The 27365-nt window shown below is 41.2% G+C and overlaps 1 protein-coding gene across 4 annotated transcripts in view; it reads left to right on the top strand.

Moving 5' to 3' along the window:
• FBN1 (fibrillin 1) overlaps nucleotides 1-27365 on the top strand; it is a 227932-nt gene that overhangs the window by 132443 nt on the left and 68124 nt on the right. For 2 of the 4 annotated variants that reach the window (XM_037054583.1, XM_037054582.1), the window contains 18 exons: nucleotides 713-835; nucleotides 4047-4169; nucleotides 5232-5387; nucleotides 8934-8987; nucleotides 10547-10672; nucleotides 12128-12253; nucleotides 12826-12945; nucleotides 13036-13173; nucleotides 14049-14099; nucleotides 15745-15870; nucleotides 17932-18159; nucleotides 20051-20176; nucleotides 20290-20418; nucleotides 21219-21344; nucleotides 21456-21581; nucleotides 22776-22898; nucleotides 23971-24096; nucleotides 26068-26193. In XM_037054583.1, coding sequence (XP_036910478.1) covers nucleotides 713-835; nucleotides 4047-4169; nucleotides 5232-5387; nucleotides 8934-8987; nucleotides 10547-10672; nucleotides 12128-12253; nucleotides 12826-12945; nucleotides 13036-13173; nucleotides 14049-14099; nucleotides 15745-15870; nucleotides 17932-18159; nucleotides 20051-20176; nucleotides 20290-20418; nucleotides 21219-21344; nucleotides 21456-21581; nucleotides 22776-22898; nucleotides 23971-24096; nucleotides 26068-26193 — 2253 coding nt within the window. The remainder of the gene's footprint in view (nucleotides 1-712; nucleotides 836-4046; nucleotides 4170-5231; nucleotides 5388-8933; nucleotides 8988-10546; nucleotides 10673-12127; nucleotides 12254-12825; nucleotides 12946-13035; nucleotides 13174-14048; nucleotides 14100-15744; nucleotides 15871-17931; nucleotides 18160-20050; nucleotides 20177-20289; nucleotides 20419-21218; nucleotides 21345-21455; nucleotides 21582-22775; nucleotides 22899-23970; nucleotides 24097-26067; nucleotides 26194-27365) is intronic. The other 2 variants (XM_037054584.1, XM_037054585.1) reach the window with 2 other exon arrangements.

The following is a 27365-nucleotide window of genomic DNA, read 5'->3' as shown; positions in this document are numbered from 1 at the left end:
GCTTTAAATGCTTTTGCCCATTTCATGATGGGTGATTTATAAGTGCACCTGTCCACACTGTGCTGAGTGTTCAGCAGTTTTTGACCAAAAATGATGTGACCCCCTTTCCCCACCCTCCCTGTTCACCCAATTTCACCCCAAGCATTTTTCCTTGTTTGTTTGTTTGTTTCCCTGAATGGACAAAGTCCTCAAAGGGAAATGTTTTGCAGATGTGGAAGAGGTGAAACAACAAACGGAAGAAGCACTAAAAGGCATCAAAATAAATTAGTTCTAAAACTGTTTAGAGCAGTGGAAAAAAGTCTCAATAAGTGTATGAATGTTGCATCAAAGGGAGGGTACTTTGAAGGTGACTTCAGTTTAAACATGTAAGAATAAATACACAATTTTTAATGAATAAATTCTGGGGTTTTCTTGGATCCCTCTCATACACATGTATACATGTGTACTACATATGTATGTGTACCATCTATGTCATGAAATGAATTTAGCCTTATAGTTTGCATGCACCTATCAAAACTTGACAACTTGAGGTACATGTTTCCTATGGCCCCTGTTCTCCTTGTGTGCTATGATATGGATGATAATTAGCCTTAGACTGTAATAACAGAAAAAGGAAGAAATGTAAAGAAACAAAATTATATTCATCTAGGTTGGCTTCCTTGGTAAGCTTACTCTTCTGGTTGCAAGAAAATGTATGTTTTGCATTTTTCAGATATGGACGAATGCAGCATAAGGAACATGTGCCTTAATGGGATGTGTATCAACGAAGATGGCAGTTTTAAGTGTATTTGCAAACCTGGATTTCAGCTGGCATCAGATGGGCGTTACTGCAAAGGTGTGTGCTATGGAACTCTATATCATATTCTTCTCCTGCTCTTTCCTCTTCTCTGCTTACTTAGAGGTATCATTTTTCCTTAATGAGTCTCCTAGTTTAAACTATACCTAATTCTGGTTTAGGAAATCGGACTGGAACACCTTCTTCAATCCAGCCATCCAGAGACCTACAGTTTATGCCCAGAAGGCTGTTCTTATTTCAGAAAGAGTGTTTGGGGTCTTCTCAAAGGAGGCTGGGGGCTGTGGAGCAAATGAATGAGAAGCCAAATGACCAACAGCAGAAGAGAGAGTGCCTTTTTAAAAAAGCCGAGTTCTGCCTTTCCCTTGCAGTTGGGGAATAATGGCAGTTAGGTTTCTTGGTGGCTGCCATTTGCCTCCTCTTACATCTTTACCTGCACAAAATGGTGTAGACTCATTGTGGTATCTCTTCTTCATAATTGCCACCAGATATTTTAAGGAACCGGAAAATTTTAATGGGAAATTTCTGTAGGCTTTATCAAGTCACAGAAGCAAAGGGGAGTATTAAGTGTTAAGTATTAAACAGGAGAAATAAATGAACTGAGAGCCACTGTGTAACTTCGTAGCTTTTGAAGTGATCTCACTGCTCCAGGTATTGAAGGAAAAGTAAAGATTTTTATTTGTGCTTTTGGAAATTGGGGCCCTAGGAAGAGTCATTGCAGATAAATCTGTGCTTAGTGTCTCTTGCCTTTTGTAGTCAGGGATGAGTGGTTATTGAACTTGGGTTCAAGATATATGAGTTGAAATCAGACTTCTTGAGAAACCTCATACTCAAAACAGGTCCAGGATGTCTGCTAAAATGCTGCAAGCAAACCCTTTTGCTCATAGGTGCAGAAGCATAGAATGCCAGATTCTTCCAGATTGTGAAAGTTGGATAAAGTCCTATGACGCTTCTTCTCCAGCTGTCCCTGGTGGACAGCTTTGGTCAAGGAGTTATGGAAGAAAGCCTTGTATGAAGTCTTTGGCAAGATGTACATTTTCTATAGACCTTTAAGAGCTTCTAGCTCTTGATTATTTCCCCACATTCTCCATGACCTTCATAGCACTGGTTTTTAATGTTGGGCAAGTCTGTCTTCATGGCAAGAGAAAACATTAGAGTTTTTCAAATTTGAAGTAGGAAATTGGTTTCTGTACTTCTGAGCCCTGTGCAGGAAGAACCTTATAGCTGGGAAGACAAGATTAATGCGTGGAAATATTCTACAGTGTAAGACAGCATAACAGAGTGCCAAAATTGGCCAGTGAAGCACTGCACGTGAAAATGAAAGGAAAAGAGAATGTTTGCTGGAATACTCGGAACTTCCAAACAAAGTAACAGAAGGAAACATGAAGGCCCCTTTGTGAGCAGCCCTTTTGCAAAAACCATATTCCTCTTAGTTACCCACAGAGCACGCTTAGGTTCCCTTTCAGTGCCTACGGGCTGCTAGTGACCCAGCCCTCTCAGCATTTGAGTGTGGCCAATATATAATGCCTGTGGAATGGTTTCGAAGACATTATGACCTCATAGGTGATTTTGCAACTATGTGCAACCAGTGCTATAGTATCTTATCAATAAATAGATAGTTCTATTCATTTGAAAGTGCCTAACGATTTGGAAGGTTTGCTCCGACTTTACCATTCTGGCTTAAGAATCAGAGATGGAGAGGGGGGAATGCTTCATGTTCTTACCTGTATCTTCTTTTTTCTGCTGTATAGAGAACATGGAACACACACACTGTTATAAGAATCAATAAAGAAAAAAATCTGTTGTATGCAGAATTTCTCCTTTCCCATAGTTTTTCTCTTGACATCATGAGATAAGATTTTTCTCTTAGTGCTGGGCACTTAGTTCTGAGCCCACAAAGATGCACCTGTTCAAAGCTGAGCAGTAATTTAATTCCTGTAGTTAACTGCTCTGATCGCTTGTTGAAAGTCGAGGCTGCGCACTCTGAGCAGTGCTTCCTGTTACAGCTGTGTCCCCAGTTACAGCTGTGTCCCCAGCGAAGGAGCCTTCATGCTGTTTTTTCAGGTTGCCGCTGCCTCTGTGTTACTGTAGCTCTCATCTTGAACAAAAAGGTGACTCCAGTAACTGAATCCATCTGAGTGCATGTACTTAAATATAAGTGCTGTTGTAAAATATAAATCTGTACACAGAATCTTGGACTGTCTGTGTATATTTTGTGCCAAACAACACAAGTAAGACGCAGAGGTGTTTCAGTCTCAATTTGCCTTTTTAAGGTCAAAAGAATGGAAATAGTCACATACACTATTTGTATATTATAAAATGAGTTGTTATAATATGACTCACTTCTAAGTACTATATATTTTCCCAAACACAATTTTGGGCCGCTTCTACTCCCCTATATTAAGGGGGGACATCTCTACTATTATTAGTATGTCTCCACTAAAGAATTTTACTAGGCTTACCTAAGTATACACATGATGCCATGAAATGTTTGTAATGCCTATAAAAGATTTTTCTTTGCTGGGTTCCAGTTGCTAATAGTGCTGTTGCTGGCCAAGAATAGCCATCAAAATCATCTGTATTCTTTTCTATCCCTTTTCTGTGGTGTGTCTCCAAGGCTTTCATTCTGTGTCTCTTAGTGCCATGCCAATTGTCCTAGAAAGCTGAGGCATGGGTGGTTTTAGAATGAACACCCATCTGGATATTGGATGCCAAAAGAAAAGCTTTCTGCCCAGGTCAAAGTTGCCATTTACTACCAAGTGACATTTCCAGCAGTCCTGAAAAAAAAAAAACTTGCTCTGTGAAAGATTACACAAGACACTTTATATTTTAGCCATCACTTCTTCCAATTCTGTTTTTGCCTTTGTGATCCGTATTTTTGAATCTTTCCTGTATTTTTTCCATTACCATTTAGTCCCCTTAAACCTCCTCCCCTAGCCCCCAGCAGTCACTACACTGTTGTCCATGTCCATGAGTCCTTTCTCCTTTTGGCTTAAAAATATATATCAAGAAAAGATGATCAAAATAGCTTTCTATAGAAAAGAAATAAACTCAGCCAGTTTATTTCTCCAGATTTTTTGTTACTAGTCTCTCAAAAAAAAAAATGAAAATGCATCCCATTGAGCTTTTATTGTTGATACTGCAGAGTATTTTCCACCTTTTCCATTTTCAAATTTGGTAAAAGAATTGTAAGCATGGTATGGTTTTCCACAGAAGCTACTTCATCTTTAATAAGTGCTTTTCCGCCCCACAGATATTAATGAGTGTGAAACGCCGGGGATCTGCATGAACGGGCGCTGTGTCAACACCGACGGCTCCTACAAATGTGAATGCTTTCCCGGACTGGCCGTGGGGCTGGACGGACGAGTGTGTGTGGGTAAGATTATGCCGCAGCCAGATGTAGATAAAGGTCCATGCTTTGCCAATCCATAAAACCCGCCAGTAACAAATGTACTCTGCTGTAGTGGGTACGATATCATTAGTATTTATGGAGCAACAAACCAACAGGGTCAGTTCTCCTCTTGGATAAATTGCATATTAATCCAAGGGCTAGAAAGATGAGCCAAGATAAATGAAAAGCAAGGGAGCCCTCATCTTTTCCCCCCCTTTTCTTGCCCAATCATATAGCTGTCCTGAGTTTCTTCCAGCCTGCCTTTGTTGAAAATGGCTTTGAAATTGGCCTGTGCATGCTCATTATCTCTTGGCAGACACATTCATGGAGTATTAATGTCCAAAGGGAAGTGTAGAATGTGAAGGAGGATATGAATAATCAAGAAACTTACATGCTAATAGTTTTATGCGGCTTTATAAGAAGTTTGAGTTTTGTTAAGAAATAGATATGAATTTTATCCAAATTATTTTTAAGAAAGCTGGTTAGGAAACCCTCTGGATTGGGAGAAGATTGGGCATAGCTGGAAACCCCCTCCCTGATGGCAGCACTGTTCATGGACCAACATCTGCGGATTTATATAAGGAACATTTTACAGATCAAACTTCCTTTTTTGGAAAGTACATCTAATTCAGACATTCAATAATTACATGTCTATGTTGAGGTAGGCCACATTTCACAAAGATCTTATTTATCATGGAGTGAGATTCAACAACCATCCATCATTCACTCAGCATTTATTAAGTGTCTGCTCTGTGCAGGCCTGAGGAAGACAAAAATGAATGAGATACCATTCCAACACTTACATGCTTCACAGTTGGGTACACCACAAAAGTCCCTAGAAAACAGGACTCTGGCCATTGGTTTCCAGTGCTTGGAAGCTGAATATAGTTAGTTGTGATGACATTTTATTGAGACCTAACACCAGGGGCATTCTTTGTGAGTTCGAACAGGGACGATGGCTAAATAAAGCTAGGTTCAACTTTGACCTGGGGGGGTTCTCATCTCTTTGAAGTGATGGTGTGATGACAGATGCTTCTTCCTGTTTAGACACACACAGGCGGAGCACCTGCTATGGTGGGTACAAGAGAGGCCAGTGTGTCAAGCCCTTGTTCGGTGCTGTTACTAAATCTGAATGCTGTTGCGCCAACACTGAGTATGCATTTGGAGAAGATCCTTGCCAGCCATGTCCTGCACAGAATTCAGGTAAGTGGGGTCCTGGGGGTACTGCCTGGTACTGCCTGCCTCCTGCCACCATCTGCAGTCTTGCATTTATGGAATTTATAGAAGTCACAGGGAAAGATTACATATGCTCTCCAGGTACACACCATGTACCTTCCTGGGGTCTTGGCAGGGGCCAGTCGGGGGCTGACCCACATTGCTCACCCAGGTCTAACAGCCAGTTGGAGCAGGCAGCACATTCACGCCTCCCATCAGAGCTCCTCCACCTCAGTGATATTCATGCTGTTTGGAATCCATGCCCCTCACTTTGTTTTCTAACGTAGTTCTACAGTGTTTGCATTTTGCAGGCACTCCCTCGGAGCAGACTATTACGCAGTGTAAAAGTAAATCATTTTCAGGTTACCTGAATATTTCCAGCTTTTCTCCAAAAGGCCTAGTGAATTTTGTTGAAATCCTCGTGTTGTTTTAAGTGTGCTGCTCCTAAATGATTTTATTCAACCCTAGGGAAAGAGTAATTACTTCTGTTTGAAACAACGTGGTGTAGTGAGAAGAAAACTGGTCCCCCAGTTACAGATCAGCTCTGAGCCAGGGGCAAAGCACTTAATTCAAGGGGGTCAGTTTTTCTGTGGATTTCTGTTTATTTAGGAATTTTTCTCACCTACTTTCAAAAAGACTTGTGATGGCTAACATTAGTAAGCATAAGTACAAATTAGAATAGTATTGAAAGGGGATTCTTTAGTTTTCTCATCGGAAAATAACTTGTCTTTGGTAATCCAGTTGTAAATCATTTCTATTTGTAAGGCAAAAAGAGTTTGTTGAAATGAACACAATAGGCTGTCTGCATTTGAATATAATTTTAAAGTAGCTTGGCTGTTGACTTCTAATGTCCTAAAATAGTGTTAGATCTAATATTGAAAATGTAGCTCTGATTGGTTGGTTCACATCTAAGATTCACTTAGTTCATTTCTGACTAGACAAAATTAATTCATTAAAGACTGATGCACAATTTTAAAACATTTGTCACTTTGAAAATGATGATATTTGAAATTATGGAGTTAGAAATTAACGTATTTTATGAAAAATTAAAGTTAAATGTGAGACTTTAAAAGAAATAGGAGACACTAATTAAAGAAAGAAAGCTTTATTCTGGCTCATTACTTTACCTGGTGACTAACACACAAATTATCATTATATACATGGTTACCAATCAGTTAAATAGATATGAACAAATGCTTCAGTTAACATAATAGGCAGATACACTTTCAGGTAACTGCACGGTTGTATGTTGTCACTGTCAGCCTTTTGTGTGTTACTTGAACTTTTTAAAGTACTTCTGTCGCATACTTGGAATGTAGAAGATGGACAAGTGTCAGGAAAACTGGTGCACAAGACCATGAGTGACTGCTCACATGTTAAGTGGGTGGAGGAGCCAAACTTAGAACCCGAGACCCTTGGTGCATATGGTTCTTAGTTTTCACCTTTTCCCTCTGGACGGAGTACACCTCCAAACATTTTTATGGCACATAGGAAAATAAAATGGGCTTATAAAAAGATGACTGAAAGAGACCAGATTTCTTTAGGCAGTAAAGCTTAGAGTTAGAGTTGAAGTCCAGTTTCACTGGCGTCTGTCTGATGTTTCAGTGGATTTGCTGGAGAGGCCCATGTGTGGCAGGGGTTTCATTCAGTTGGGCTTCTCCACCTCTTTGGTAGATGACAATGCCAAATCATGAAGGACCTGAATGTGGGAAGCCCTCATTGCAGGGGAGAAGGGGCACCTTCCGAAGTATTGCAAGTATCCAGAATGAATATCTTTAGTTAGTTTAATGAGAAACCCCAACCACACCACATCTAAAGCTCATCTTTGTGCTCTGGAGAGCGACAGGCTGTATATGAAGCTATTTCTCCCTGGCTGATCATTTCCTGCTCCCAGAAATTGGTCAGTTAATTACGCAGGAAGCATAATTATTCAGACATTTCTCCTCTGTTTCCATACTGCGCTCTCCATGGCACATGCTAAGTTAGCTCAACAGGGCCTGCCATTTAAGTGCTTGAGCTGCGCCAGGTGTCGTGCTGAGCGCTGCATGCATTCCCTCCTTAAATGCATAGAGCTACAGTGTGAGTTGGGTGTCACAGTCTCCAATTCATAGAAGAGGAAAACTAACAGGGGGGAATGCCATGTTCCCAGGACCTCGGGCAATAAGCATTGCCATCAGCATCCGAGCCCGTGCTAACCTGAATCCACCGTAGAGAATTCTCTAGTGCCAGAGCTTGCCCAGATGGAAAAGAATGAGGACAATAATGTACCTTCATTTAGGCCAAGCATCAGCTAATTTAGCACTGACTGTAAAAGTACTTCTCATATAACTGGTATGATTTCGCTTTTCCTTTTTTATCACTTGCAGTATTGCTCTGCTTTTTGGTAGATGTTTCAGTTAATTGCTGATGTGAGAGAAAAAAAAGAGGATGCATTTCATTTTTGCTCCCCGTTCCTGTCTTTCAAACACACAGTGTAGACACCATCCATTTTTTTCCCCTTTTCACCCCCTGTAAAATTTAAAATTAAGAGATTTTACCCACTTTTCTCAAATTTACATTTGCTAGAAGGCACAGGCTCTGAAGGATTCAACATTAAGTTTTTGTCTGTACAGTATAACTCAATTGCATCACTGTCATCAGGAAAATAATTTTTTAGCAAAAGTTTATGGACTGTTTGCTTCAGCAGTGAGGTGCAGTTGACCCCCATAAAAAGGCCCATCCCTAGTATCCAGCTTCCCTAGTATCCAGTTTCCTGCCACTTAAGTGCAAATGACTTGCATTTGACCATGAAGCACTTATGTCACTTGAAATGTTGTTGGATTGTATGTAAAATATTGTATCAGTTTTAACCAATAAGTTTAATTTTAAAAATAGAAGTAGAAACCTGATCCATCACAAGTTTGGGAACATATTCTATAAACTTCAGTTACTTCAATAAGATCTCACAGTTTTAATATCATGCCATACTTCTCCTGCAGACTTATCATGTAGAATGAGTCTAGTACTCTGGAAAACGGTCGTTTTAAAAGTACATTTTTAATGCAAGCACAGATACCCTGCTGTTCTTGTGAGTGGAGACTAGAGAATTTACAGAGAGAAATAAGAAAATGTTAAGAACTGGGTACTGGAAAAACAGCTTGCACTGAGAAACAAAATTATTCCCAAGATGGTGGGAGAAAGTTTTATTAACAGCGAAGAAACCACACTTTAACAGGCACATTTCACTGTGAGTGTAAACTGTTCCCTGGTGAACAAAATCAAGTTATAGGAAAAACACCTTTTCCGAAAGTGCTTTGCACAAGGAATGCTGTAACTTGCTTATAGCCTTAAAAGTTGTTTTCCTCCTTGATGCAGAGCCGTTAAAAATGGGAGCTTGGTGTAATGAATGGCGACTCCCCCCAGGAGATGCTTTTTTCCATTGCCACTTATTTCAGTTCCACTCACTTAGGAGGAAATGATGTGTGCAGAGCCAAAAGCGGGATTGACCTGTTCTGCAAACAAGGGAATCATTTACTATCTGTTAATTTATTGCAGCGGAATATCAGGCGCTCTGCAGCAGTGGGCCAGGGATGACGTCAGCAGGCAGTGGTAAGGACCTGCTTCAGAATTTACTACCTCGAGCATGTGCAGAGGCAGGACCAGGCCTTCCTGTGGGTTTCTAGCTGGTCCCTTTGCACCAGCCCGGCCATCACTGCATGGTGTACTTGGGTCCCCTAGAAGCCCCCCAGCGGCAGAGCAGCCATGGCACAGTGGGTGCTGGGATTGCTGGGTGTGGGTGTGGGGCTTGGAACTGCGGGCTGGGTGCACTCAGGGGGGTGTTGGAGGACAGATTAGATACAGTGACTGATTGTTGGTATACAACAAGGGTTAGCCTGGCCTCCCTTTCGGTCTCCCTCTATGAAGTACAATTCAGGGTCATGGGCACAAGTGAACTGTTATTTTGTAACTGTCTAGTGCTCAGTCATTGTAAGATGGCAATTAGGAGCTATCTTATCTTTTATATTTTTCATCTTATATTTTGTAGCGTTCAATGACAGCAATTAACTGAGTCGGATGAGAATGAAGTACTTAAGTGTAGGAGTAAGAACTAGAGAAATATCAGTGCTATAAAAGGAATTACAATTAAAAGGGAGAATTGGAGTAAGTATAAAATGGGTGGTATGAAAGAGGAAAGGATTCTTTTATTAATATAAAACTAAGTAATTTGATTTAGGAGAGATCTGAATAAAGTGCACGGGCTGAACTGATTGTCAGTTCATTCAAGTTGATTGATTTCATCATTTTGTGTGGGTGAAGATGCCAACAGGATATTTGGAGGATAAGAGAGGAAAAGTAAGGAAATTTATAATTAATAAAGAGTTGGGAGTAAGTAAGTTGTGCTAGGGACCTGCGGAAGTGAACAAAGGTCAACCCTGATTTATAGAGGAGTCAGGGACCAAGATCTGAGACCACCACTCACTGATCGTCATTCTTCATCACCTTTGACTATGAGAGCTCTCCTTGGTCTGAGAGAGCACTGGGGCAGGGGAACCCAGCCTCCTCTGGGCAGAGTGGCAGAGCCTTTTCCAGGGCAGGGGGTGTCTCAGTGGGCTTTGGACCAGTGCGTGGGTCTGCTCCGGACACCCTTGACACAGAGTGAAGAGGGTGTTTTATGTTCACCCAGGAGTGAGAGTTTAAAGTCAATAAACAGCGTTTATGTTTTCATTTGAGTTTGAGGATATTACTGAACTTACAAAGTTTGAACCATGAGAATGACACAGTCGGCTGGTGGCAATGTGGAAAGTAGATGGAAGGTGGACAGCTGGTGGCAGAGAGACCAGTTGTGAGGCTCTGAGCTCTGCGTTTGACCCACTTTTCCATCTGGTGTTTGGAAGAAAAATTCAGGGGGTCTCCTTCAGCGTGATTAAGGATTGGTAATCTTGTAGGTCCAGCTCAGATGCCAGTTCCCCTCAGGAACTAAGGGAAGGAAGATACGACTCCGAATATCTTGTGCTGAGAAAAAAGGGTCAAGCTTTCATATCAAAATGCAATCTTTTTTTCTTTCACAAGGTCCTAAGGTCATTGCATTTATTATAACATTATTTTTTGACAGTTCCTTTGGTGTTTACTTTAGAATGTTACTGATTGTGAATTTTTTTGTGCTGCAGATATAAATGAATGTGCATTAGATCCTGATATTTGTCCAAATGGAATTTGCGAAAATCTCCGTGGGACCTACAAATGTATATGCAACTCAGGATATGAAGTGGATGCATCTGGGAAAAATTGTGTCGGTGAGAAGTTTCACCTGTTTTCCAAGACATTTCGTGCAGATTGCTTTCCTTCTGATGCTTGGACAAAATTGTTCTTGAAGGCCTTCAAGGACTGGGCTACACTTTGGGCACTTCTAAACGAGACTCCACTGAAAACAAGTTTTATTATTTCATTTTTCTTTGGGGGCCTCTCTTCACTGGCAGACACAAAAATGTCACTATTTATTTGGGCAGGCCAGAGAGAGAGACACAGGGATGTTTTCGCTTCATCCAGAAGTCACCCCATGGGAAGCAAAAGGGAGAGTCTGAGAAGCTGTAGGGGTTTTTCCTTTCATGCTTTGGCACATACTCTAAGTTGGAGCCATTTCTGTCGGGTCAGAAGTATGTTCATATTTCAGATCCTGTTCAGAGGTATGAAGTTAGAACCCAAAGACCCACTCCAGCCATTTCCCGCACGGGGTTCCAAAGACTGGCTATTTTTTTTTTTTTTGGCTTCCTCATCAATTGCTCAATTTAAGTTTCCAGAGTTTTCTGACATCATCAGTTTAAGAATTGCAATGTGAGCCTTTTGGACAGTGTTCGTGTTTCCTTATACCATTTTGACAGAATTCTCAGTATGCTACCTGCTCAGCACAACTTCATACTCATAGACACTTTATAAATATGTTGCTGATTTAAATGGATTTAATGCTGTGACCCATGTAGCTCTCCAGTGCTGAATGTGTATATCCTTTGTCAGGGCTACTAGCTTGTCAAATGATGATCTAAGCAGAATCTCTCAATGTCTAAAAAATGGCTTGTGAATGTATTCTGTGGGCTGGGTGATATTATAGCCCAAATAGATACTAAAAAAAAAAAAGCTGTGTAATTTCCATTCTTCCTAATCTAAGTCATACATATCAAAAGGCAGATTTTGCATTAGATAGCTACTGTTCAGCTGAAATCGAGGGGGTTTTCTCAGCTCTCTAAATCTCGAGGCTGAATTCCTTATGACAACTATAAACTCTAGAGATTGCCTCATACTTGATAAACATTACCGATGACCCTTTAAGTTATTCAAAAGGAGAAACACACATCCTGGAACTAACACGTGTGAAAGGTGGACCATGCTTTCTAACTATTTATTTAGTTCCTTAAATGAATAGGATTAGACCTTTGAGTTCTGGTACAATGAGGCAATTAAATAAAGATTTGTGGTTTCTAGTAAATCTAGATTTTCTTTCTGCTAAAGAAAGAAGTATATTGAATAATGTGTGGTGAGTCTAGACTCCGTACATATCAAGTACAAATAATCAGGCCTTAAAATTAAGCAATTTAACCAAAAATCAATGGTACTTCTGTACCAGTGGTTCAGAGGTTTTGCCTCTTTGTTTGAATTAATCATGCCAGTATGATCTGAAACCCTAACTAAAAGAGCAGAGATGTTGCATGCAAGTGATGAGGTCTTTAAAAAGTTCATTTTTGTTGGTTTTCCAGATATTAATGAATGTGCATTGAACAGTCTTCTCTGTGACAATGGGCAATGTAGGAACACTCCTGGAAGTTTTGTCTGTACCTGTCCCAAAGGGTTTATATACAAACCTGACCTAAAAACCTGTGAAGGTAAACTATATTTTTGGTTCTTATACTATGCTCTTTGCTGTCTTTTGGAATGCTGCTAGAAAACCATGAGAATAAATTAGAGTTTCTTCTATTTTAGACAGTTATGCCCCTGTAGTTGAGATTCTTTGGTCCTATACAGCACTTGTAGATACTTTGCAAGCTGCTGATGGTACTTACCTGCAATTAGCATATTATTTGCCATTTATTTTTTAGTCCAAGTGCCATTTTAAAGCATTCATTTTGTATTTGCTTGAAATTGGGCATTCTGTTAACTATCATTTAATAGACAGAGAAAGCATTACATATTTGTTGTTTGAGTTAGTTATTCAGAAGTTGCACTTACATTTGCTCCAGATTTTCTGAATAAAAAGATTCATCCATGTACCAGATTCTGAGCTATAGAGGTGCGCTTAATTATTATCTTGGCATTCCATCTAGCCTAGAAAAATTCTATTTAGGCCAGCTTTACTATCTAATGAAGAATACATGGTAGCAACTGAGGCCAAAGTTTAAATATTCATTCATGCCCAAGGCTAGTTTTCAGCAGTAACGTTGACCCGTTCCTGTTTCAGACATCGACGAATGTGAGTCAAATCCTTGCATTAATGGAGTCTGCAAAAACACCCAAGGCTCTTTTGTTTGTGAGTGCTCTTCTGAAAGTACTTTGGATCCGACAAAAACCATCTGCATAGGTATTTATCTTTCTGAGAATGGTTTTCCTGTGTTTATCAAGGGTGCTGTGTTTTGGTGTCTAGTAAAGATCTCCCCCCTGCCCTGCACAGAAACCATCAAGGGCACTTGCTGGCAGACTGTCATCGATGGGCGCTGTGAGATCAACATCAATGGAGCCACCTTAAAGTCCCAGTGCTGTTCGTCCCTGGGTGCTGCCTGGGGCAGCCCCTGTACCCTATGCCAAGTCGGTAAGGGAAGCGGCTGCGTGACTCCCGTGCTGTTCCTATGCTTGTTTTGCTTAGAAAGGGGAAGCCTAGTACTTTGTACCTTTGGGTCAAGTGGGGGATTTTAGAAGATTTCATTCTGATGACCTCAGTGAAGCATATCCCTGAATAGGAAAGTAAGAGAAGTATCAAAGACAATGATTTCCGGGAATTTGGCCATTTATTGTTTTCTATCGCCACATTGTAATACAGCTAGCTGGTGTGGCTTTCTGGGTCAGCAATTCCTATACGCTCTCTGCAGAGCCTAATGATTAGGGGTCCTGAGCTTTTTATAGGTGCACATTCTCTTTCAAAAATGGATAAATGTAAAGGAAACAGTATTCATGGCTACACTTCTAAATCTGTTGCAAAGTTGAGGTTTGAGAGCCTTGCTGATGATTTTGTTGATTTGATGTTTGGGTATATAAATGTGTGAACTTATATACTGTGAATGCCACAGGGCATGGGATCTCGAAGTTCTAGAGTTTGTTTCCCATATCCACATCACAGCAACCCTGCCGCAGGGTGATTCCTGTTTCGGGGCTACCAGCAAGAGAGAGATCCAGTCAATTTCCTTCTTGGTCTTCAGCTTAGCATGATCTTTGGGGGACCTTTGGCTCATTTTGTAGATAAAGCCCAAAGAAATTGGGCTTTATTTAAGGGGATATTTCATGATTATTCTTTTTCACTTATGCAATCTCAGAAACACTGTTATCTCAGACTTATTCATAGCAACAAAATCTAATTCATGTTCCAGGTCCTCTTTCATGTTTCTTGTACTAGGTCATAATTACAGTCTGGCTATTGTTATCTCAAATTTGTTTTTTGTTTGCTTGTTTTGATTTGATTTGTTTTTACAGATCCCATATGTGGTAAAGGCTATTCAAGAATTAAAGGAACACAGTGTGAAGGTATTTCTGATTATTTATAAACCATCAATTTCATGTGCTAGAAGAATGCTTGTGTTATTTTGGGCTGGGTATAGATGTCCCATAACTTCACAGTAAGAAATATGCAGCAGAGAAAAAATAATGGGAACTACAGAACATGACAGATGTTAATTTCCCCAGAATATATACCCTATGGCCAGTTTCAAACTTCTGTGCCCAGGGTGCAGGGCAGGGTAGCTGAAAATGTTTTAGGCTGACCATGGTTTGGATTGACTGCAGTTCCCAAATGCTGTAGATACCGGAAGATAAAATAGGAGTTTTTAAACGAGGCTGTGAAATTTGCCTTTTTCTTGGTTTGTCCTGGGTTTTGTTTGTGGGTTGGGTAGTTTCATAGTCACGGATGATTGAGAAGGACACACTCTGCTGCTGTTGTTTCTGCAAGTCTGTGTGGCTCATCGTCAGTTTGCTGTGGTTCTTTCTTGTGGAGTCCCAGATAGACATAGGTCAGGGTGACTAACACAACCTGACATGACAGGGCAGCTGAAAAATGTTAAAAACAGCAATTAGTCCCATATGTGGGATGAAATGAAGTTTTTCCCCTGCTAAAGTAAGGAGGAACACTGCAACCCCCACCCAGGGTCTTGCTTTCCAAATGATGACTGAATTCTTTGGCCTTTCTCTGGTCCAGACCCATTGTTAATAAGTTATCTGACCTCAGCAGCACATTTTGGTGTACAAGTGGCCAGAACACAACAACAACAAAAAACCCCAAGATGGTAAATTTTCCCCTTTCCATTTATCTCTCTTACAAGGAAATTCTGAAACATTTTTTTCCCTAACATCCTTGGTTTGGGAAGTTAGTTCTTCTAAATACAGACACGGTGTATGTGAATTTCTTAAATAATGCTACACTGTTTTTGACATTGACAAGTAAGTGCCTTTCTTTGGATGGATTTGATGGCTAATGTTTTTCCAAATTAAGTGCAGAGAACATACTGCTCTGCATTAAGCAAACAGTGATGGACCGGCACATTTGAGAGAGATTGAGTGAAGGATAAGTGGATGAACGTGAGCATCTTTTGACTCTCCACAACTCAAATTGGGACCACCAAGGTTTTGACAGAAGTCTGAGACTATAGCTAAGTCAGAAATAGTGATACACTTCTAGGGACTTCTGAGCACTTCTTGAAAGAGAATCTTTTTGCTGTCCCCACATATTCCTTAGTAGGATTTTTTTTTTGGTGTGCTGTTTCAAGTTCTTTATTCTTTAGTAGTTTGGAAGACCAGGTTTCTCTTTCTCTACTGATATCCAAACATCTGGACTCATAAAGCTAATTATATGGCTCCTGGGAGACTTACCTGAATAGCCACACTACCCAGGACTGTCCCCAAGACCTTGCACCAGCTCCCTGTCTCTGAAACTCCAAAATTACTCCCTGAGTCCATGGAGAAACTCTTACATTTTTGGTGGCAGGTGAGCTCTCTTTGTTGCTATTCAGATGTCCCAGAGATTCTACCTAAACTATTTGGAGACAAACTAATTTTGTGAACTTACCAGGTTCAAATGGCCTTTTCTGTTATGAGAATAGTTATGACTCCAAGAATGGAATAAATAGAATGATGTTTCAGAGATATATTAATTCATGCTTTATTTCCTCCTTCATAGATATAAACGAATGTGAAGTGTTCCCTGGAGTGTGCAAAAATGGCGTGTGCGTTAACTCCAGGGGATCATTTACGTGTCAGTGTCCTAGTGGGATGAGTTTGGACATCACAGGGAGGATCTGCCTGGGTAAGTACTGAGCTCATCACTTTCCTAATGATCATTTCTTTAAGATTGTTAAAACTTCAGTTGATGAGATAGAGCTGAATGTTTGGTTCCCAGAACAGACACATACATCCCAAATTCAGTGTTTCCACTAGAATCCATGATGGTTTCTTGGAAGAAGAGCCTTCCTGATTTAAGCTCTTTGTTTATTCCTTGTATGAAGAGCAGAGAACATGTTATGGAAGAGAAACTGTAATTGATACGTAGCTGTTCCCTAAATCCCTGCCATCTTAGTTATTAACCCAGAGCTGCTAAAGCCACCCCGGACCCTCCCCCCATGTGTCATGGGCTACAGGATATGAAGTGAATGGTAGGGAGAATGCTTTCCATTGGAAACTGCTAGGCATGCCCTACTATTGGCCAGAATGACAGATCTTTGCAGAAAACTCTCATGAGTATCAGGAATGAAGAGTGCCACAGTCCTGAACAGTGAACCTGAGGGAGCCCAGGGCCGTTGTCACCGTCAGTCATGGTGGGCTTCTCCAAGCCAGTGGCTACAGCCCAAGTGGCCGTAGTACAGAAGAGACTGGGCACAGAACCCCGAGGTCTTAGAAAGTTGCCCTGAGGGTCTGTAGTGGCGCGAGGTTTGAGATCCCATCGCCACTCTTGTGGGGTCTGGCAGACTTATTCTGATGTTAATACTATGGCTTCTGACTGCTAGCGGTGTGTCTCTTGGACCATGGGTTTCTGAGTCCGTGACTATGGAAATAAGGCTCAGACTCATTGTGTGTCTGAAACCTTATTACACTAGAGAGCATTCTTAGTGAAGGACCAGTGTAAGTGGTTAAAAGACTGGTATGCAGCGAAGGGATTTGGATCATTTACCAATTAGAATAAACAAGCCTTTAAATATAGAACTTTTGGGTTTATAATGTAAGCAATATGAAAGAGAAAAGTTGGAATTCAAAGGCTTGAGTCTTTGTGTGACTGTGGAGGCCTGTTAATGCCATTCTGAATCTTAGCTTCTTTGTTTAAAAGTAGTCAACATACAGCGAGACACTTCTTTCAGGTTCTTTAGCTGAAAGATGCTTTAATATTTAATTTATAAATCATTGAAGAAGTATCCATCCCAATAAAGGCAACTCTTGTGTAAAGGTGCCCGGGAGGCCTCAAGCTTCCTGACATCAAAGGAAGCTCAGGCACTTAGGTGAATGGTTAACAACCACCTTGTGAAGGAGAAAGAGAGGGAATGGCATGCCTTATGTTTTAATTACACTTTACCATGCTCAGATGCATAATCTCATTTGAGCTTTATAGTAACCCCCTGAGAGATGGGTGGAACATCATTTTACAAATATGGAAATTCAGGTTCCGGGTTAATAATTGTCTAAGACAAGCAGACTTCTTAGTCACAGAATAGGACCAAATTCTAGGTCTTCTGACCTCCGGTTGGCCACCCTTTTCACTCTTCTCCATGATCCCCTGAATCTGGGGTTGGGGCTAGATGTACCCCACGTGTACTCAGAAGAATGTATACATAAGCACATGTTAAAGTGAAAGACGTAGTTGAGGAGTGAACAGCTTTTCTTTGCTGCCTTTCCTCTTTAATTTCAGCTGGGGTGTTCCCCTCCACAGGGACATGAATCTGAGGAAAAGGGGCTGGAGCTAGTTCAGATGTCGAGGACAAAGATTGCAGTTTGCTTATTTAGCTACAGATGAGCTGCCAGGACGTTACGGTGGGCACACATTGGGAGCAGACAAGTCTGGAAAACAGCTCCCCAAAGCCTGTCCCCGCACTTTTCAGAATGCTGCTCCTTACGTAGGATTATCAGAAAACACCTCATGTCAAAAGGAAACTTTGCACGGAGAGTAGGTACAAATATGTATGAGTTGCCCAATAGAGGGGTCTGTGTTAGGCACGGATACCCATCACAAAGCCTGGGTTTCTTTTGAGGACAAAATAATTCGAGTCAGTAAGTATGTAGGAAATTACTGAGTGTATTGTACTTTGCGCAACACAACACCGGCAGTTTGGGGGTGTGAGACCAGAGTGGCTCTGCTCAGCCTCCCTCTGCTCTCCGGCAGATAACCGCGTGGAAACCTGCTTCCTGCGGTACGATGACGAGGAGTGCACCCTGCCCATATCTGGCCGCCACCGCATGGACGCCTGCTGCTGCTCCGTGGGGGCGGCCTGGGGCACCGAGGAATGCGAAGAGTGTCCTGTGAAGAACACACCTGAGTACGAAGAGCTCTGTCCCAGAGGCCCCGGATTCGCCACAAAGGAAATTACAAACGGGAAACCTTTCTTCAAAGGTACGATGGTTTCAGGGGTTGATTGCTCTTCTTTTCAGACTGGCAGGTGCATGTCCATGAGCCTAGAGTTCTATGAATGGAATCACAATGCACATCACCAGTGCAGTCATCCTCCCATCCCCTCAGCGTGCGTTCTTGGCCTTCTGAACTCTCTGTAACCAAACATTCACTTTCTAATAGATTTTCTTTTCCACATCTCAGGATCTCCTGAGGTCACTTGCCTCTCCCATGGAGCCATTATTAAGTGTTAAAGTAGGTTTTAATGCCACACTAAGCCCAACATAAAGGAAAGGAAATGGGGAATTTGTATGCCATCTGCCAAAGCCACTATGATGTGACATTTTATCCACGGATTTGAGCAGCCAGTGACTGCAGCGTAGAAAGTGGGGGTGAGTGGCACGCGACAGTCAGCGGCAGATCCTTGGTGTCCAGATTCAGTGCAGTTCTCGTCTGTGGCCGACACACTCCAGTAACATGATAGGTCAAATATTGTTTAAGTTTTGTATGCTGTAATCTAAAATCCGTGCAAAACATTTGAAGTTGCAGATTTTAACTAATTCCAAAATTAATTTTAGTTTTTATGCACAGTGAAACAGGACTTGTTTACTTCAGCATATGGAAAGTCGTAATTGGTTCCTCAGAATTCTGATTATTCAAAGAGGCTCAGCTTATTTTCCCAGTATGGAGTATTCTGTTGGTTGCCTGTTGTGTCTGGTACTAATCCAAACTTCATAACTAAATCGGGAAATGAGTATGTAAATATCACTTAACTGGCCTTATAGAAAAATGTGTAGACTTTTTTTCTGCTGAGCATTTGGTCCAAGAAGCCTTGGGGTTTTAAATTGTTGTGTCTAGAGAGACAGTTTCTAGATGTCTCTAGCCCTCTTAAATGTCTCTTAAGTTAATTTTAAGAAACTTGAGTGATTTGCTTCCAAAGGCTATGGAAATCCATTGCCACGGAAGGACTTGATGTTCTTGAAATTTAATCTGCCAATTCTGTCTCTCGTGACACTATGTAGAAATGAACTTGTATTTCTTGAGCTTTAGGTCTTACTTTGGAAAGGCCCCTAAATGGGGAAACTCAGATTCCATGTTCCAGAAGCTATCTCCCAGTACACACAACTTCTTAAATTATATTAATGAACCTTTCAGGCTATACACTATCTGAAGCTCATGTATTTTAAGTGTATTTTTAAAAAGCGTGAAAAAGCATAAATGAACGTCTCATTTCTCTGCCCCGGCGATTTTCAGCCGGTGCCACAGAGGCGCACTGGTGTGCAGCCAGCGTCCTTAAAGCATGCGGTTCCTGACACCTTAGTCTGGGGCACTGACCTCTTCTCCCTTAGACTGTCAAATGAAAAAATGACAACAGCCAACACGACAATATTTATTGAGTGTGAATGAATCAAAATTATGCCCAATTTTGTCAGATCGGCAAAAAAGATATTTTTTGGTGTGCTGCAGAATTTTAGTGATTTGATATGTCTTCCATGAGCTGAGAAAGGTTGAAAATCACTGCTGTACACACTCAGTTGGTTGCTGAGGGGAATATATTCTAATAACCACTTATGTGCTTTAAGTCTAGACACTAATGGTTTAGACCATTCATTCAGCAAACAGTTAAATGTTCAGGATGTATCAGACAGGGTGCTGGATTCTACAAGTCTAAGTAAACGCGCTTTACTTCTCTGATAGTGCTTTCTAAAATAGAAGTTTAAAAGACTAGAAATGTTTCCACAATCATATTCCCTGTGGATTATCACATATTCTTTAAAATGAATATTACCAAGACCTTATATCAAGAACTTCCAACCTCCTCAGTTTAAAATGGTGAGCACTGAAAACGAATTGGTTCCTCACAAACTTTTCCCACATTTTATTTTTTTCGAAGATATCAACGAATGCAAGATGATCCCCAGCCTCTGTACCCATGGCAAGTGCAGAAACACCATTGGCAGTTTTAAGTGCCGGTGCGACAGTGGCTTTGCCCTTGACTCTGAAGAGAGGAACTGCACAGGTCAGTGGAGGGGCTCACCCTGGAGGGACGCCCTGTGGAGCTCTTCATCTTTATTCCGCAAGAACGAAGGCTGTCCTGATACTCACTTGCTGCCACTTGCTGCTTTTGCGCAGACATCGATGAGTGCCGCATATCCCCTGACCTCTGTGGCCATGGCCAGTGCGTGAACACCCCAGGGGACTTCGAATGCAAGTGTGACGAAGGCTACGAAAGCGGATTCATGATGATGAAGAACTGCATGGGTAAGTGTGTGCCCATTTGGTCGTCACAGGAGAAAAGGGATTCCAGGAGGCTTTGAGGACTTGTAGCCCGTGTCCTCGCTTCTTCCTGCTCCCCCAGTGTTTTCATCTCCTCACCAGTGCATCAGGAATCAGTCTGTCACACAGGGGGACCGACATGTGGAAGGGGTGAGGAAGTTCCTGCTGTGGGATGGTGGGGGGCTCCGGACACTGGTTATGGGTCCCCAAGGAGTGAGTGTGAAGCCTGGGATAGGAACCCCAGGGAAGAGAGAACAAATCGAACATAAGTTATACTTAAGGTTAGAGTGTAGGGTCTCTGTTCAACATTTCTACAGAGGAGATTAATTAAACTGGTTGCCTTAGATTAGGTTCTCTGAGAGAGGTTATTTTGAGGGGATGCTCTCAGGAGGAACCTGTAACAAAGTAAGGAGGAGGCAGGTTAGGGAAGGAGAAGAAGAGAAACAGAGTTCAGCTCCATTTTGGCGTTAACTGGATTCCACAGGTGACTCAGGAGTGTGAATGGTATTATTGTCCCACCCTGAGACAAGGAGGCCAAGATTTGGACTTCCACATCAGTTCAATCAATTATCAGCCATGGGCAGCCCCCTGCATGGAGGGAAATATAATCTCTCGTCTCCCAGGTATTTCTGAATGAAATGGACAGCCATTCTTCAAGAAGGGCACCTAGAAGTCATTAGCAGCCAGGATCTCCCCAAACCGGGCGATGAGTGCACTGGCCTGGTTGTGGGGATCTGGGCAGGACACCACCACCATCTTTACCAGGGACCATTTCCACTTTGCAGACATTGACGAGTGCCAGAGGAATCCTCTCCTATGCCGAGGAGGCGTTTGCCTGAACACCGAGGGAAGTTTCCGCTGTGAATGTCCTCCTGGCCATCAGCTGTCCCCCAACATCTCTGCATGTATAGGTAAGGAGGAAGACTTTCAGACCACTTACTTGTGGTCAGTCATTCGACCCACATGTCTTCCAGAGTCGGGAGCTGATGGCTGGATGTTTGCCATTCTTATTTTCTGCACAGACATCAACGAGTGTGAACTGAGTGCAAACCTCTGTCCAAACGGCCGATGTGTGAATCTCATCGGGAAATACCAGTGTGCCTGCAACCCCGGCTATCATTCAACCCCCGACCGGCTGTTTTGTGTTGGTAAGTTGTATATCGAATGTTGGTTTATATTTTATTTGATTAGTCTCTTTCTAAAGCATGCAGCTGTGATCTCTGAGTTCTGTTGCCATCACTAGTTATTTTTACTTAATCTTTCTTATTCCCTTGTAAGCGAAATTCTTTTCCCAGTGGCTCACAATCTTCGGGCCTCACCTCCCTTGTGTGTTTAAAGAACAGTTAAATGAGAGATGTGGACTGTTTTAGCTTTAACAACTGTGATTTGACACATGCTGCTTTGATGGTGAGTGGCAGTGCCTGTTTTGTTTATGCACGTGTATAGCTGGGCAGATCAGCCAGTGATTACTAACCACCTGAGATAAATGAAGCCGGGTGAGGCTCATGCAGAAGATAAAGAGCATAGGGTGCAATCTCTGCCGTTAGGGGGTTTAGATCAGTCTAACTACTTCAAAGAATAATTATTGGAAGGAAGACCACGATGTCTTACATTGAAATAGAGGCCGCCAGGTCTGGCGTTCCCCAAAGATGGGGTTTTGTGGGACAGGCCTTGTGCTTTGTGGCTGGCCCTCTGTAGGTTTAGTCATGCTGGAAAGAGTGGCACAGAGAGCCCCGTGGCTTCACTGTGCCCAGAGTCAAAGTGAAACTTTGTAGAAACTGCCAGCTTTTGCCTGGTTTGGGGTGTACCTCATGTGGAACTGCCAAGTCTCACATGGTTTCTACCCAGAGTCATAAATCAGCCCGGATCCTTCTGAAACGTAGCCCAGGACAACTCAGAACTCTAACTCAGGTTCTTGAAAAGGTTTAGAACTTCAGCTAATTAAGCTGAATGTCAAGTGTATAACTGAATCGGTGACCCAGAGAATTTCACCTGTGTGGCCATTGTCATATGTGTTCTCATGGCACCGAGCACTTCTCCCACAGAGCGTGTGGTGCACTGCGTGTTGTGGAAGTAATTGTCCCTCTAACTCTCCAGCTGCAGTCGGCCATTATGAAGGCCGGTCTTGTGTCTGTCTCATTCGCCATTAGATTCATATTCCTAGCACATAGTAGGTATGTAGTTCATCTTTTTGAAGGAGTCAAACCATGTAGTGCCTTCCAGTTGCCCGAGGATGCTCTTAATTTTTTTTTTTTGCTTTACTTGATCCATGCCTAAAAACTATAAACACAGGCCATTATCATAAACACAGAGAAAGGTAATATTCTTTTTATTTTTCTTAGACATTGACGAATGCAGCATAATGAACGGTGGTTGTGAGACCTTCTGTACAAACTCCGAAGGTAGCTATGAATGTAGCTGTCAGCCAGGATTCGCACTCATGCCTGACCAGAGGTCATGTACTGGTAAGTGAGTTTTAGCCTCCTGTGAAATCTCTCAGTACAGGTCCCTGGGAAGAGTGGTTCAGGGCCCGGGCTTTGGACTTAGGTAGTTCTGAGTCCAAATTTTCATTTTTTCACATATTTTATTGGTGGGTTCTTGAGAAAGTCTCTTCTATGAAATGGGGTTTCGATCCCTGTGTGGAAGAGTTTGTGTGGCACTCAGTCTAGTACCTGGCACGTGCTCAGTAAGTGGAACGTAAAAATAGTTTCTCCATGGATCAGAGCTTTGAAGATGCTGCTCTCTTGGCTTCTATCTGTGCTCTTTGGGGTGTGTTGCCTGGAGCTACAGCACCAGCCTCACCTGAGAATATGTCAGAGAGGAAAAATCTTGCCCCCCACCCCCTGACCCACTGAACCAGAAACTCCTGGGGGTTGAACATAGTAATCTGTTTTCACAAGCCCTCGAAGTGATTTGGACGTGTGCTCAAATGTGAGCAATGCTGGTCTAATTTACACTTCCTGTTGTATCATTCTGGGCTAGAGAGCCATGTAGGCAGCTAGGGATGGAAAATGAGTTAGGTAATAGAGGTATTGATTTTGGCTTGGGTTAAGAAAAGAACTTAGAAGAATCTCCCTTAAAAGCCCTAGGTGCAAATTAGACTGTATAAACTGAATGTTGAAAATAAATATTTTTACTAAAAATGCATCTGAGTAGATATGCTTATTAACCAGTTTTTACTCCAAAATAATAGTAAAACAGATGACAGATCTTAGGCATTTAAATTTGATGAGAATATAAGGTTCATGATCATTTTTGAATGATAAATTCACAGAGATAAAATTGTGAATTAAATGATGGACTTTTAAGTGGATGTGGCTCTTGACCTTGAACATCAGGTTGTGAATTTTGAAAATGGTTCTCTCCCTTTTCGTCTGCAATAAGCTGATGGGATATTTTATGTAAAGCTTTATTTGAATTTGAGAACTAATGATCTTATGCCAGTAGGCTGAGTTCATGTGACTTGGGTCAGTTAACTTTTTCATCACTGAATTAACGGAACCAATATCAAGCCGTTGTTTGTTTCATTCTCTGCAGACATTGATGAGTGCGAAGATAACCCCAATATCTGTGATGGTGGTCAGTGTACCAACATACCTGGAGAGTACAGGTGCTTGTGTTATGATGGATTCATGGCATCCGAAGACATGAAGACTTGTGTAGGTGAGCAAAGAAAACACAATTTTCCATTTTCTCTGGTTATTCACAAGTACTGTTAAATTATATATAAATGACTTTGGATAGCTGATAGATTCTATGTGAATAGTAAAGATACTTGGGGATGTAATGCTAATATTCCAAAACTAGCATTTCAAAGAGCCACTTTCTGATGACTATGGTATGATGCTCTCGTCAGATATGTTATGTGGACTGAGCTACCAGTGGTCAACTCCAGATAGAGTTTATTTTGCCCATGCGTTACTTATGTTCACTCAGTCCTCCTTTTTCTGTAACTAGAGTTTAGGCTTTTGTTTAACTAAAGGCAAGCACAATTTATTTCTGCCAAAAGGCAATAAACTCTAGAATTGATTGTATTTGTTTTAGAGTTTCTATTGCTGTGTATTCAAATTTGCTAAACTTGTCCTCTGCAGTGTATAATCTGCCTTTAATCCTATTATCTCAGATGTTATAATTTTCATCTGCAAGAGATCGATTTAGGTCTTTTTTTTTATACTTTGGTGTCTCGGGTTAGTATGTCCAGCCATTCCTCTAGCGTTTTGAGCATACAGAACACAGTTGTAATAGCTATTTTGGTGGCTTGCTCTACCAGTTCTGTCATCCGTGTCAGTTCTGAGTCATTTTGGTAAATTGACTTTCCTCTTCATTATGGCTCATATTTTCCTGCTTGATGGAATGCCTGGTGATTTTTGATTGGATGCCAGACAATATAAATTTTGAGTTACTAGGTGCTAGATATTTTTTGATTCCTAGAAATATTCTCGAACTTTATTTTGTGACCCAGTTGTTTGGAAACAGATTGATCCTTTCAAAGTCTTGCTTTTATGCTTTAAGCAGCAGTTAGTCTTGGGCTAACTTTGCTCCATTACTGAGGCAAGACCCTTCTGGACATGTTACTCAAACACCTGTGAATTATGGGATTTTCCAAACTGACTGGTGGGAATAGGCCCAATCCCAGGCCTTCTGTGAAGTCTGATGATCGTTCCCTTGAATTCTTGCGGATGGTACTTTCCCAGTTATGAGTAGCTTCCTTACGTGCATCCACTAATCATTACTCATCTGAATACTTGTCTGGGATCTTTTGCAGATCTCTCTAGCTTTTTCTCTCTGCAGCTCCCATTTGTCCTTTTCTCTGCCCTGTGACCTCCAGTGACCTGGGCCTTTCAGGACTTTCAGCTTTATCTGCTCAACCCAGGACACACAATACTCTGGTTTCACCCGTCATCCCTTCCCCATGCCACGGCCTTATACTCTCCCTCTGTAGTCCTCTGAGCCTTTGTACAACTCATCCAGTTTGTTCTCTTTCTCTGAGAATCACTGTCTTTTGTTGCCTAGATTGTCCTTTTGTTGTTGCTTCAGGTGGGAGGGTAGACTCTGTGCCTATTACTCTATCTTGGCCCAAAGCAAGAATTTAAAATGGAATATATTTAAACTGTATCACATTTATATCTTAGGAAAACCCTTACTGGATATTTTTGAAGTCCCAGAAATTCAAGTAAATGTCATAAAAATATTTTTTTTTCATTTGGGGAAGATGTGAAGTTTGTAACTGCCTACACTTAAGACTAGTCGTGTATCTGTCCTTTCTTTTAAAATATGGAAACTAAATTGTTGGCATCATGCAAATTGAATTAAAAGTTTCATCTTGCAACATAATACACTGTTTTGAAAAGTTTTCTAGACTTACATAAACGGGCTCTATACTTACGTGGAGTCAGTCAGTTTATTTGATTACCTGACCTCCTGCTTAGGGCCCGGATAAGACGCCAGTGTCCATGGGTAGCCTGCAATGTAGAAAGCACATGTGAATTGAGCTCCACAAATGATACCTTTTTTTTTGAGTGAAAGTATTTTACCTTTTCTGATTTGTTTAGCACAGTTGTGTTATCTTGGGGGAAAAGTACTCACTGATAGAAATAAATGGTTATACGTGTTAATGATATCTCTGTTTTACAGATGTTAATGAATGTGACCTGAATCCAAACATCTGTCTAAGTGGATCCTGTGAAAACACTAAAGGCTCATTTATCTGCCACTGTGATATGGGATATTCAGGCAAAAAGGGAAAAACTGGCTGTACAGGTATGTTTTTAAAAACTGGACAATTAAACAAATGATTAGGAGACCCTACCACAATTATAGATTAATACAAGTTTTAGGAGCTATTAACATTTTAATGACATTATAGAGCATTTTGCACAACATTTTTCATTAACTTAGCCTGCACTTTTTTGAAATTTGTCATACTTTAGATTAGATGTATACTGAGAATGTATTTTCTTTACCTATGAAACAAGATATATTGGATGAATTACCACCATAACTAACACTATCACATTTGTATGAGGTTAACGTCACATTTTATATGAAAGTGGTTAACATGCTAATTACCAAACCTTCATATTCCTTGATAGTCATGTGCCACATACTGATGTTTAGGTCAATGGACCACGCATCCAACAGAGGTCCCATACAATTATAATGGGGCTGAAAAATTCCTGTCACTTAGTAATGTTTTCACTGCGATAACGCCTTAGCTCACCGTGTTTGTGGTGATGCTGGTGTGAACAGATACCACACTGCCAACCATGTAAAAGTCCAGCATATGCAATTCCACTAGCAGGCTATACCATCCAGGTCTGTATGGCGCACTCCGATGTTCGTACAGTGATGAAATCGTCTCACTGCGCATTTCCCAGAAGGCGTCCCGTCACTATGGGGCTCGGGACTGTATGAGAGCAAACCCTGCTGTAGAATCTCCATGGCCACCACTCTACTGAAGGCCTTCTACGTTTTTAAAGAAGCACATCCTGTTTTACGATCCATATATTTCATTTCTCATCAGTCTCCTAGTTCCTTCCATTAGTAGATTTTTGATGTGTTAAGTTGCATTAGCCCAATTAAGTCTTTCTTCCTCGGATTTAATAAATCTTATGTAGTGGTGACTAAGCCCTTTGTAATTTTGCTTGTCTAATGCCAATAGCATTAATTATACCAGTAAGAAAATATTTTCACAGTATTTCTAGATTATCTGCTAAATGTCAAATAAAAGAAGTCATTCTGTGTGAGTGAATTTGTTTTCAAATATTTAGTTGGTATTTTCAAACTTGGGCCATGCTGTTAAGTATGTGGAATAATAAATAAAGTTTTACTGTAATTACATATAGTAATATAATAGATTGCGGCATATAACATAATTTAAAACATAATGGAGCCAGTGGTGAGCTTGAATTAGGTAACTGCATAATTTCTAC

This window comes from Sturnira hondurensis, unplaced genomic scaffold (assembly GCF_014824575.4).
Source record: "Sturnira hondurensis isolate 20B ecotype Veracruz unplaced genomic scaffold, ASM1482457v3 Scaffold0008196, whole genome shotgun sequence".
Lineage (NCBI taxonomy): Eukaryota > Metazoa > Chordata > Mammalia > Chiroptera > Phyllostomidae > Sturnira > Sturnira hondurensis.
Note: the sequence above shows the minus strand (reverse complement) of the source record. Positions and strands in the feature narration are given on the sequence as shown.